General features: G+C 37.1%; 1 protein-coding gene across 1 annotated transcript in view; it reads left to right on the top strand.

Annotated features, from left to right (window-relative positions):
• Positions 1-12,951, top strand: part of MDN1 (midasin AAA ATPase 1) — a 109,066-nt gene that overhangs the window by 26,809 nt on the left and 69,306 nt on the right. The window contains exons 19-33 of the mRNA XM_026093375.2: positions 292-388; positions 2,046-2,159; positions 2,827-2,974; positions 3,149-3,259; positions 4,103-4,254; positions 4,752-4,930; positions 5,310-5,518; positions 6,028-6,174; positions 7,067-7,208; positions 7,343-7,477; positions 7,554-7,692; positions 8,667-8,805; positions 8,899-9,029; positions 10,557-10,701; positions 11,834-11,963. Coding sequence (XP_025949160.1) covers positions 292-388; positions 2,046-2,159; positions 2,827-2,974; positions 3,149-3,259; positions 4,103-4,254; positions 4,752-4,930; positions 5,310-5,518; positions 6,028-6,174; positions 7,067-7,208; positions 7,343-7,477; positions 7,554-7,692; positions 8,667-8,805; positions 8,899-9,029; positions 10,557-10,701; positions 11,834-11,963 — 2,118 coding nt within the window. The remainder of the gene's footprint in view (positions 1-291; positions 389-2,045; positions 2,160-2,826; positions 2,975-3,148; positions 3,260-4,102; positions 4,255-4,751; positions 4,931-5,309; positions 5,519-6,027; positions 6,175-7,066; positions 7,209-7,342; positions 7,478-7,553; positions 7,693-8,666; positions 8,806-8,898; positions 9,030-10,556; positions 10,702-11,833; positions 11,964-12,951) is intronic.

Below are 12,951 nucleotides of genomic sequence, written 5' to 3'. Positions count from 1 at the left end.
TCCCAAGTTTAGGGCTTATAAGCCCTATATTTAAGGTTGTTAAAATATCCTGCTGCAAACAAATAGATGTCAGGGATTCACTTACTATGGCTGTCATAAAGATGCAGGGTTACTTTTGCTAAATCATGGGGTAATTCTCTGGAAATTTAGAACCCTGGCATTTTAAGACAATGTATTTTACAGCATTAGAAAATGGGCTTAGAAGAAGAATCTGAAATGTGTCTCATTTAACATAGTAGGTGTGCTGGCTTTAGCTTTAACCTTTTGTTTTGTATCTTTCTTTTCCTTTAGAGCCTCTTGTACGTCACCCTGATTTTCGCTTGTTTGCATGTATGAATCCAGCTACAGATGTTGGGAAGAGAAATCTTCCTCCAGGAATAAGAAACAGGTATTAAAAAAAAAAAAAAAAAAAAAAAAAAAAGCACTCTGAAAAAATACTAAAAGTTACTTTCTTTTTTGGAGTTTAACTAGCTTTGTGAATTGATCTGGAGAGGATAACTTACTTGAAGTCTGAAGATATGTTTGAACTTGAATGACTTCCTCCAAGTGGTGCTTTCCACATCATGGTGAAGGTTTTCTTATTAAATAGCAACATGAAAATACTTCTGTGAAGTTGCTGAGCGTGAAGGAATGGTCTAGCAATAGCACAGAGTGTTGCCACTGGGGGCAAGGGGGAATGATCATTCTTTACAATTAAACTTGTCAGTGCCTGGGAATGCTACTGCAGCAGTTTATTGTTCCTGGTGGGGATGATGAAGGCAATATTTCATGTCTCTCTAGCAGCCTCTTCCTTGGTAACTTGTCAGTGTTGATGATCCTTGCAAAGATCTGTGTATCCAGCCGCCTTCACTCAGAAGGAAGGTGATCTGCATGCTGGAGCAGATGTGTGATATTCAGAATATTGGGGTTTGGGCTGCAACCAGGAAAGTTGTTGTGGCAGATTTATTCTTCAGTACTACCCATTCATGAATGCAGAGGTCTTCTGTTGTCTTTGTTGCAGTTTCTCTCATAAATGCCAAAAAATTGAATGCGTAGTCCCTTTTCAGATTCTTAAACACTGCATAAGACTGTAGAGATACATTCACTATATGCAGCTAGCCATTTGCAGTAGTCATTTTTGACTCTCTTGACTATTGTTTTTGAGGTAAGGTTTTATTGCTATTAGCTCTACTAGGTTAATAGTGAAAGGAAACAAAGTGAGTGTAATGCAGAAGAAAGAAAACTTCAGCTCTGGAGTTCCTAATTAAGTTCTGATGAATTGTATCTGTCAAAAATATCCACCTTTTTGAAGTCAATGGTATTGCTCAGTTGTAGGTTTGCTGTGGTACACAGAGTCATTTTTTTTGCAGTGGCAATGCATGGTATGGAAAGACCACAGACTGACACTGAACACCTGACATGAGTATAGTGGACAGTTAAATTTGCTCATTAATTACAGTTGCCAGTGTAGTATACTAGATGTGAAACCCTGTAATGACATATTTAAAGAAACTCAGACCTTCAATGAGTACATGCTTAGTTGCTAATTTTCCTTTGCTTATTGTCAAGCTGTTTCTCAGTGTATTACTGCCCAGCTAGATGTCTGTAAAAGTGGAAAACAACCTGGATATGCTATTCAACGCAAAATTAGAATGAGTGATGTTTCATAGGTGTTGCCTTTTTAAAATATATAGATTGTTATAGAGAGTCCACTTTGAAAAGTGTTCTTGCTGTGTCAGTGCTCCAGTTTCAGTCCATAGCATTTGGGTATAGGTATTGCAAACTCTGAACAGTTTTCTTTTTCAAAAATGTGGTCCCATAGACATTGTTTTCAGTCTACAAAGTTAATACAGATAAATTACTTAAAAATAAGATACTACTAACACTTTGTTTTTAACTACTCTGTTCTTTTGAGTCCATGTACAGGCAGTTTGATTGACAAGTCAATATTCTGTTGCTTACATGATTTTAAATGTTATATAGTATGAGAATAGTTTTCAATGAAACTTTGTTATTTCTAATGTTGTCAGATATTTAAATGTTATGGTTTGATTTACTTCTCATAGGTTTACTGAACTCTATATAGAAGAACTGAGGAGCGAAGGAGACTTGCAGGTTCTTATCACGGATTATCTGAGAGGCCTGAATGTGAACAAAAATACAGTGCAAGGAATTGTGAAGTAAGTTGGTTATAATCTCTCTAAATCTTAGATGGATATGTAACAAAAGGAAAGTAGGTAACTGTAGTCTGTGATTAGACTATTTTGGGAAACACTGTAATGCCCCTTAAGCAGTAATCTGCACAACTTTAAGAAGCAGAAGAGAGATACCTATCTTCTTCATTCTGAACTTTTCTGCATTCCTGGGGGGATTATCGTTTGCTCCCTTGTTCGCTGTCCTTCCCTAATTCAGAAATGATTTATTGGTGACACCAATTAAAAAGCATTGTTGTTGCAAAACCTTTCACATCTGAGAGACTAAAAGGGTTTGTGTTTTCAGATCATAACCATGGACATCTTGTATGTTTATCAAGCAATCTTTCTTCCCCCTAGAGTAAGGCATATTATCTCAGTGTGTTTTGCGTTAATAGTTACTTATTGTATATCAGAACTCTCAAAAATATGATTTAAAATGCTGTGTTGCTTTGCTTCACTGACTATACTGATTGCAGTATTTGGTGTGGCTTTCCCAGCATAGGGCTTCTAGAAAAAGTGACAGTTGGAGATAAGTTTAAATGTTCATGAGTTGGGTTTAAGTCCTTAGAGCAGTGCTCTGATCTTAAATATGATTAGCTCTTCAGTAACAGCGCTATTTAACTGGAACTGGTTTCACTTTTTATTTTTGCAGCTTTTATTTATCTGTGAAAAAGGAAGCAGAAACAAAGTTGGTGGATGGGACTGGCCACAGACCTCATTATAGTCTCCGTACACTTTGCAGGGCGTTGAGATTTGCAGCATCTAATCCATGTAGCAACATACCACGCTCACTATATGAGGTGATTGCCTGTATTGAGATTTGTTTCAATATGTACATTCCCTACGAAGTCTGTCTGGATAAAGGAAAATCTTGTCTTCTGAGTGCAATATCGAATAGAAAGGATTCTTTAACCTGTATATCTTTTTCTCTAATAATTTTTCACATAATTGTTGAAAATAACTCTTCTTCTTAGGGCTTCTGTTTGAGTTTCCTGACGCAGCTTGACAGAGTTTCTCACCCTGTAGTTCAAAGGCTAATTTGCCAGCATATAGTCTCTGGCAACATCAAAAGCCTCCTCAAGCAGGTAGGTAACTAAGCCTATATTGAGCTATTTATTATTCAGAGTAAAATGTATTTTGAGTTGCATTCTCTGCCTTTTTCCTCCATGCTTCCTTATCACAGTCGTGCCTTTCCTATATAGAAGAGAAGTGCTTAAAAAAAAAAAAAAGATACTGTTCCTTTTCAACTTTTTAATCTCTCCATGAAATGCCCATATGTTAGCTGTTTTATTTGTTACTTTTAAAAAATATGGAAGACTGAATAGTTACAGAATTGTAGAGTGTGGATAGCTTAATATAGTGACTCCAATTGTAAAGTCATGGGTGGGAAATGAGAAGCTTTCACAGACTTTTTATTTTTAGATCTCAAGTGCAGGATATGTTGGTATAAAGCAAACATCTGTGCTTTGTCTCTTACGTGAAAAGAAGAATCTGATTAGCTCTAGGAGCCCAAAATGCATGGCTCACTAGGCAGCTTGAGTAGGGAAACTAGTTGTAAGAGATGTGTATTTCTTCCACGAAAAAGAAACATATTATGAAAATATGTACGAATAAAAAAACCCTGAAAGTTGGTTTTTAACTTTGGAAGTGTACTTTAAAATTAGGGCTAGGAGTCAGGAAACCTTTTGGTCTTCACGTGTCTGGCAAAGTTTCTTGCTTCATGACCTTGAAATAATCTCTTCAGCCTTTCCTTGTAATTTGCATTCTGTGACAACCAGACAGTGCTCATTGCAGGAGTACTCAGGGGGGTAAATTTAAATAATTAAGTGCTTCTTACAGGATATGTTATGGTGGTGTGGCAATATTTGTCTTCATTAGAAAATCAAAACTCATTTGTATCATCTGTTATTTTTGTCATTTCTCCTCAGCAAATACCAAAACCGCAAGGAGGGAGGTTTATACATATAGAAGGATACTGGATTGCAGCTGGGGATAAAGAACCTACTGTAGATGAGACTTATGTGCTAACTCCTTCTGTTAAGCTTAATCTGAAAGACATTGTCAGAGTTGTGTCTGCAGCGTATGTTTCTTTTTTTTTTTTTCCATTAGAAAACTAAGTAAAATGTATTTATTTGGGCCTTAAGCATTGGTGTCCATGTAGCTGTTACTTTTTGGCATGAGTCATGTCTATTTTCTTCCTATTTTATGGTAATTTTTCGTTATACATTGACTTGAATTTATACTTCTACTTCTTGTCTCTTTTAAAACATTTTACTGCTATACCCATTTTTTTAAATGATAATTAGAGATTGGTAGTTTGATTAACCTGCTCATTTCACACTGTTGTGTAGTAAGTTCATGGGTAGCAGATTGCATTTGAAGGTAAAGTTATTTATATTTCTCCATTACTGTGTGATCTTAGATACGTTGCTCAGAAGGGGTTAAATAGTGATATTTTGGTCATAGTTATGAAAGTATCTGTGAAAATTTCATATGATGATGATATGCTGATATATTTTACACGAAAAGGATATATGACTGATGCTTCCAAACACTGTTTTGTTTTTTTCCTCTTAGGACTCACCCAGTACTGATTCAAGGAGAGACCTCTGTTGGTAAAACCAGTTTAATTCGCTGGTTGGCTGCTGCTACTGGCAACCATTGTGTAAGGATTAACAACCATGAACATACTGACATCCAGGAATATATTGGCTGTTATACTTCAGATGCTTCTGGGAAGCTGATATTTAAGGAAGGTGGGTGAGCAGATTACATTTACTTTAAATTTCCTTTCTCACTTTACTGTTTTTTTTCTTCCCTGCCTAACTTGTCTGTTTACAATGCAGAGATGACCTTCCATAAAGTTAGTCTTTGCTCTACCGATTATAATGTAGTTCATGTGAATTCTAGTGAATTCTTAGGAGTTCTCGTTTATCTCCTTTATAGTTTACTTTTTCTTCTCCACTTTATGTTCAATAGGACGAAAAGATTCAACAGTGTAAACGTTACTGTCACTTCACACTCTGGATGAACGTATATTCAGTGTGAAAACTGATTGCTAAAAGTTTTTGTCTGAACATAGACTTCTGTGAAGTTTGTTAGATTTTAATGAGAACTTTTTTTGTTCTCTCTAAGGCATCCTCATTGATGCCATGAGGAAGGGCTACTGGATTGTTCTCGATGAGTTGAATTTGGCTCCCACTGATGTTCTGGAGGCTCTCAATAGATTGTTGGATGATAATAGAGAGCTGTTCATTACTGAGACTCAGGAAGTTGTCAGAGCTCATCCTCGTTTCATGCTATTTGCCACACAGAATCCTCCAGGACTCTACGGGGGCAGGAAGGTCTGTATAATCTTCCTTTGAGTAACCATGACTCTAGGGAATGAATCTCTGTGGTACCTAGAGGTGTGTTGGGAAAACTTTCTGATGCATAGTGTAGACTTAATAGGAAACTGTTAAGTGGTAGAAGAGGTGGTTGTGCTGGCTTTCAGCAGCTCAGCTCGGTTCTGTATAGGTTGGTTGCTTTGTTCATAGATGACGAATTTCTAATTCATTTTGAGTAGTGAAATTTAAGCGCTTTACTGAGTTGGAGCTTATGTATGTTATGATTGACTTGCCATGTCTTGTTCAAGAGTACTGGAGGAGAGACTTCTCTTAGATAATTAATATCCATTTTAAAGCTCTTGGTATCATCCAGGCTCTCCTATGCTCTCTTTCTACATTTATGTATATATGCTAATTTGTATACTGTGAGGCTGGCCATATTTCCTTTCTCTGTATAGAGAAAGATATATAACATAAGGAATATTGAAGGAACAAGTTCAAACAACAGTCCTGTTCTCATATTCTAGGTTTTGTCCAGAGCCTTCAGGAATCGTTTTGTGGAACTGCATTTTGATGAACTGCCAAGTGCTGAACTGGAAACAATCCTGCACAAGCGATGCAGTTTGCCGCCTTCTTACTGCAGCAAACTTGTCAAAGTCATGTTAGACTTGCAAGTATGAGAGTCTGTCTTTTATTGTAGAAAATCATGCAGGCATAATTCAGCACTGAGTAGAATAAATTCCTTTTGGAGCTGGGGGAAGTGTTGTGAACTATGAGATGTTTGAAAGTCTAACACAATTGATGGAAGAGAACCCACCACTAAAATGTTAGTTTAACATCATCTTAGGAAAGGTGATGTCAGATTTGAGAGAAGGCCAGCAAAAAATTAGTGAGTGAAGCCTTATGGTTTGATGGGTAAAATTTTGAGCGTTTCCCACCAACGTCCAAAATACTCACGTTTTTATTTAAATGGCTTTTAAACATTGTCACTTGCTCTGGGTCCAAAGTGCCATAGTAGATTTGTAGCAGTCTTTGAATCATGCTAACTTCTGTTATTAGTTGTAATCAATAATTTCAGATGTGCTCCGATTCCCCTTCCTTCAACAGACATTTCGTTTTTAGCAAGTAGCTAAAACTGTCTTATATTTAAAAACAATTGCAGCAGCACAAATCAGGACACATTTTTCCTATGTTTTTTTAGACTAAGTGTAGTTAGCTTTTTCACCGTATTGGAGTAAAATAAAACTTAAAATGCTAACATATGGTTTTGGTGTAAAACCTAATCTTTTGTTTGGATTTTTGTTTTATTCCAGGTACCTATTTTGATTTATTATTTTTAAATTATTATTTATTATTTTTATTACCTATATTATTTTATTGCAGGTACCTGTCAAATTTCTCACTTGTAGGTAGTTAAAGTTTGGGAGTTGTGACTGTGTAAGTGCTTCCCCCCCCCCGTAATTTTGTTCAAATCAATGTCATATTGGAGAGCTCTGAGATACTTTGCTTTAAGTATTCAAGCTGATTCATGAAAAAAATGACTATCACATCTTCTTCTTATGGCAGTCTTACCGCAGAGGTTCAACAGTGTTTGCTGGGAAGCACGGGTTCATTACCTTACGGGATCTGTTTCGCTGGGCTGAAAGGTACAGATTGGCAGAACAGCTGGAGAAGGATTACGACTGGCTTCAGCACTTAGCAAATGATGGTGAGCCCTGCAACTTTTCTTCATTTTTTCAAAGAGTGTCCAGAGAATTGCTTTTTAACTGCAATTTTTAGATATAAATCTTTTTTGCTGATTTAACCAAGTGTAATTGATTTTTCTCTTCCTCTGTTTGATAGGTTTTATGCTTCTGGCAGGCAGAGTCAGGAAACAGGAGGAGGTGGATGTTATTCAGAGTGTCCTTGAAAAGCACTTCAAGAAAAAACTGTATCCTCAGACCCTCTTCTCAGAGGAAAGTGTCAGAAAACTGTTTGGTGAGTTTCCTAAAAGGATGACTTTTGTAGTTCTCCAGATGTTGCTGAAGCTGACAAGTTGCTTTGTGTTGTGCAGCTAAATCCTCCACGCAGATGTCGGTGATAGACAGAGGTTTTAACCATATTGTCTGGACTCAAGGGATGAGGAGGCTTGCTGTTTTGGTGGGAAGAGCCCTGGAGTTTGGTGAACCAGTACTGCTGGTGGGAGACACAGGGTAACCTTGCTCTTTATGGTTCAGTTCTTTATAGTTCTGTAGCAACACCTGGGCCAGACACCTAATGATTGAGTGTGCTTCAGTGCTTCTCTGATTTGGGACCTTGTAAGCCTCTCTCATGGCAGACTTGTAGTTGCTGTTTTTCACAGTTCGCGTGTGTGGGAATGCAGATCTCACAACTCTTTCAGTGCAAGTCTTTTAGTAGAATTTTTACATTGGCGCTCTGTTTTATCTGCATTATGTACAGCTATACAGAAACTATATAGAAAGTAGTAAAACTGAAGACGGCTGACTTCTCTTCACTCCTTTCATGAGTTGCCCTGTTGAATCTTACTGTGCCTCTTTGGGAGGTGTCTTTTGGGAATTGGGGCGGTTTGCTCTTTGAGAACTCATTCACTTACACGTTTTAAGCTTAAGATAATATAGCCTTGGCGATCTTTTTTTTCCTGCATGTAATAAAAGAGGTCATGAAGGCAGAGGCTGTCTGTTCTTGTGCTGGTTTCAAATACTGAGAGTGAAAGTTTTTGCATAGGTGGGGGTGGAACCATAAGGAAAGGGAGAAGTAAAATTAATTAGGTACTGAAAGAGACCTCTAGGTACTCAGCAGTTTATTCCCTCAGACTTGGGCATAGCCCAGACATGCAGCATCTCCAGTTTAACAAAAAGTTAGATTAGATTAGATTAGTAGCTGTACAGGCATGCTGAAATAAATTTGCTTTTGAACCTTCAGAAATCCATCAATGCAGGTATGGTATTTTATACAAGTTAGCAACAGTTGTTAAGCCAAAAATGGCTTTGCTTTGCATGTATTTATTTCAAGGAAAGGAAGCAGAAGGAAATTTGCATGCTGAAGCTCTTGCCTTGTAAATCTTTAAGTAAAGTGTGAATCCTATCCAAAGTGAGTGGGTTTTTTTCATTGTGGTTTTTTTTTTTTTTAAATTTATTCTTGCCCTTTCAATTCATTTACTTTCCAGGTGTGGTAAAACTACCATTTGTCAGATCTTTGCAGCATTAACAAATCAGAAACTGTACTCGGTAAACTGCCACTTGCATATGGAGACTTCAGATTTTTTGGGAGGTCTGCGACCAGTCAGACAGAGGTCAAAAGACCAGGTTTGTCTCACATCAGTAGTATTTGATATTATGACCAAAGAAGGAAAAAGTAGCAATTACTAATGCCTTTTCACTTCCTTTTATGTTTTTTAGGAGGAATCTGATGTTTCTAGACTCTTTGAGTGGTGTGATGGACCCCTTGTTTTAGCAATGAAACAGGAGGGTTTTTTCCTCCTTGATGAGATTTCTTTAGCTGATGATTCTGTTCTAGAGAGACTTAACAGGTATGTCTTAAATGTGTTTAGTGTTAAGTGTCATTATGAGGCTATTGATCATATAAAAGTTAGTAGGGTAAATTTAGCTTTTTTAGGCATGTTTGTTTTTTGGTCTGGTGAACTGCTCTTCATGCAGTTCTTGCTAAAAGGAAGAATGACTCTAAATAACTCTGGGCTTGTTCATGGTTCAACTTCTATGCCACTTTGCTTTGTTTTGCTAACTGCCATCTGGCAAAGGTGCTAGTTGTAATCGCGGTAATTCTTTGACAATTTTTAGGTTTTGAAATTCTAGGTGAAAGATAGTAAGATAAGGCAAGACAAAACTTCCTCATGTTGCGTAAGTCTTGATGTCTTAATGTACCTGGAAAAATGAAGTAATGCTTTGACTGAAAAGTAGATGTGTGTAGATTTGCTTGATATGTTGATACACTGCTTGTGGTTTTTTTGAATGCTTTGGCTAGTGAAAACCATTACCTCATGTTTGGCTTTACAGTGATGCTCCAGACTGCACTCAAATTACTCTGTTTGTGTTTCATGGCTGAAAATGAGAAGATGAGAGGATTCACTTTAGCCAGGGGTATTAGCTATTGAATAAAGAAATTAAGAGCATAAAATCTTGTTTAGTTTAAGCAGTATATAAAGACAGTTTACAGTGTGAGTCAAGTTGGAAAATAAAAGCTTCAAGTAAAATCTACAATTCACTGACAGGCTGAAAAAATTAATATCGCAGATGGTGAATTCTTGGAAAATGATCTTGGATCATGATCCTGTTTTTGGTATTTGACAAGACATTGCATCTAGTTTTGTTTGTTTGTTTGTTTAGAATTTTTTTAAAACTTACAATACACTTCAATATTTGCTTCCATCCCACATTTTAGTCTTTTCGGTTACTCATTATATTGAGATGAGTAGCAGCTATTTTCTCCATCATACCCAAATTCTCTCTGTTCCAAGATGGGGTTTTTTGGTTATACCATTGAAGCTATTATTCTTTCATGAAGCTCAGTCGACTTCATTGTTCCACAAGTGATGCTAAACAGTGTCTTTCTAAACAGGTAACAGGTCAAACTTTTACACCTCCTCTGTTAGTGTACACTGAAGTATAGCTAATAAAATTACTTTATAGGATGCATCTCAGATGTAGAGTGTCAGCCTGAGGGTTGGTTCATTGTGCAGATTTCTTTAGCTAGCTGCTATGAATATAACTTTTCCCATTGCTTCTCTAAAAAGAGAGCTGTGAGATGTATGCTCAAATTAGCTAAGGTTTTTTGACAGATATTTGAGTGAACCTTAATGACAAGGCTGGGTTGATTTTCCTTCTGAACAAAACTGGGAATGTTCTAATTTAGGAAGGATAAACAGAATTTACTATTCTTTGTAAGAAAAAATACAAATTCTGCGGCAATGAAACTTCTTCAAGGCCAATTCATGTGATTTTCATTTTGTAAGTGGCCTTTTGAAGTGTGAAATGAAATTTAAATAAAATGATTAGTTTGTGTGATTTTTTTTTTCTTTTTTTTAAACCCTTCTCCTTAGTGTTCTTGAAGCTGAAAAGACATTGGTACTTGCAGAAAAAGGTGGTCAAGAGGATGAGGATAATGAAGTAGAACTACTGGTTGCAGGAAAGAAATTTCGTATCCTAGCAACCATGAACCCAGGAGGTGACTTTGGGAAAAAAGAGGTAAATGCCAGAGCCGCTGGAAAAACAGCTCATATCTTCTGGTCATATTAATCGTTTAGTGAGTAGAGGTGTAATGCTAAAATGTATCGTGCCAGTTCTGGCATCCACTGCTTTCTAATAGGAGTCTGCCTTGTAGCTTTAAAGGAGGATTAGAATGTGTCTGTTTTCCATCGCTTCTGTGTGCTGTCATTTTCATGATTTTAAGTTAATACTCAGCAGAATGTCAAAGAAAAATTCAGGCCTCTGAACACCTTATGTAGGCTTGAGATGCAGAATGCTTTAGGTACAGGAAATGTGGCTCACGAAGGAAGTAAATCCAGCTCTAGCATATGAGTCTGGATGAAGTAGTATGAAGTTGCATAACAGTTTATTCTCCTTAATACTGTTCAGAAAGTGACAGCTAAAAGTCATCTTGTCATTCTCAGTGAATATAAACATGACCTCCTAAAATACCTTTCTCATTAAGTGGAAAAACTCTGTTTCTGAAGTTCTGCTTCAAGTTATTTAAAAAACAAGTAAAAAACCTTTAAGGAACATTCGAGCTAGGACTCAAAAGAGGTATAAGCTTTTTTTTTTTTTTTTACCTGGAAGAAGATGGGTACTCATTTTAAAATGTTTTTTACTGTACAAAACAACTCATTATAGAGCCCTGTGTTTAAAGGAGATTTATTTTGGCATTGCATTTGTGCTAATTCATTTTGCTTCACTAATTCAGCCAGAGTGAGAGGAATTACAGAAAGGAGATGTAACTGAAGGCAAATTTCTGTGTGATAGTTTGCCTTTGAAAGCAAAGGGACAAGGGTAGTTATGTAGCTGTTGTTTGATATGTGATATCCTAGAATGAAATGGGGCTTTGGTTCTTGCAAACCAGCTTAGTTTCTTCCCATATTCTTTGAAACTTTCTCATGTGCAGCTGTTTCTTCTGTTGATGCCACTAGTGGAAATCGTAATGCATGTTTTCCTCAAAGATTTCATTGTAAATTGCCCTCGTCAAAATTAGAAGGGAAGGTCAGGTTTGTTTGCTTTATATATTGCTTGCATATATTGTGGCTACAAGACTAACAAGGTTAACTGAAACCTGAAGTAATGTGTAGTCTGAACTGAACTGCTATGTAGTTCCTTTTGTCTGCAGCTTTCTCCTGCACTGCGTAACAGATTTACAGAGATATGGTGTCCACAAAGCAATGGCCGTGATGATTTAATACAGATTGTAAAACACAATCTTCATCCAGGATTGTCTCTGGGTGGAATAAACTGTGAAGGTAGGTATTTCTCTGCTTGAATTTCAAACGTTGTTAGGAGAAAAACAGTTTGGAGGCTGTTACATTTTCCCAAGCACTTACACTGGTGTGTTCCTTTTTCTTTTAAGTGCAACTCTCTCTGGGAACAAATACAAAATATTGTGGCCTCTGCTCTTCCTTCATAGTTTATGCTATATGACTAGCCAGGAGGAAGACTAAGGCAGCATTCATTCCCTCAACCAAGTAGTCCAGTTACGCCCAGCTCTTCAGTACGCAGTCTTAGTTCCAGTGTAATGTGTTGAAAGAACTGTCAGTTCCTGTTCTGGCAGTAGCTTTGCTGTTAATATTAATCAGCTGACTCGGTCTTGGCACTTGAATTTAAAAGGACCTATAATGCCAGCACAGGTACTGACGTCCTTCCTTACTCTTAAGTTATCCTGTCTGTTGGGATATAGAGTACCTATCCACACTGTTCATGCACTGATACTTCTCCCTGTGCTGCTTCAGCTTGCATCTTGCCCTGCTCTAATTGAGCTAAAGGGAGTTGTTTTCATTTGTGTGAAAGGAAAAATTAGAGCTGGGGAGATGTGTAAGCAAGCTATGGCTCATGTGGCAATGTGCTTTGTGATGGGAAGCCATTCCTCTTCTCTCCTTCCTGTTCTTGAGGGAAAACTTTGCTACCACTCAGAGGCTAGAATAACTCCTGTTGTGTTACTAATACTTTTGAGGGATGAAGCTTCTCTGAAAAATTAAATTTAACCAGTTTCCAGATCTAGGTATGGGAGCATTCTTAGAGAACATAGCTTGGTATGACAGAAGAAATCTTAATTCCAGCACCTGAAATATCTTTAGTTATAGATGTGTCAGCCTGATATTCTCTTGTGAGTGTAGTAATTTTATATCAATATTAGTGTTTGAAGTACGTTCAGGGGTATCTTAATTCTACTCACTTCCTGTTTTCTTTCCGTTAAATTCTTTTGAGTTTAAAAGCACTGTACTTCAATGCAAA

The sequence above is a fragment of the Dromaius novaehollandiae genome, chromosome 3 (assembly GCF_036370855.1).
Source record: "Dromaius novaehollandiae isolate bDroNov1 chromosome 3, bDroNov1.hap1, whole genome shotgun sequence".
In the NCBI taxonomy this organism is placed as follows: Eukaryota; Metazoa; Chordata; class Aves; order Casuariiformes; family Dromaiidae; genus Dromaius; species Dromaius novaehollandiae.
This window is presented reverse-complemented; position numbering and strand designations above follow the sequence as displayed.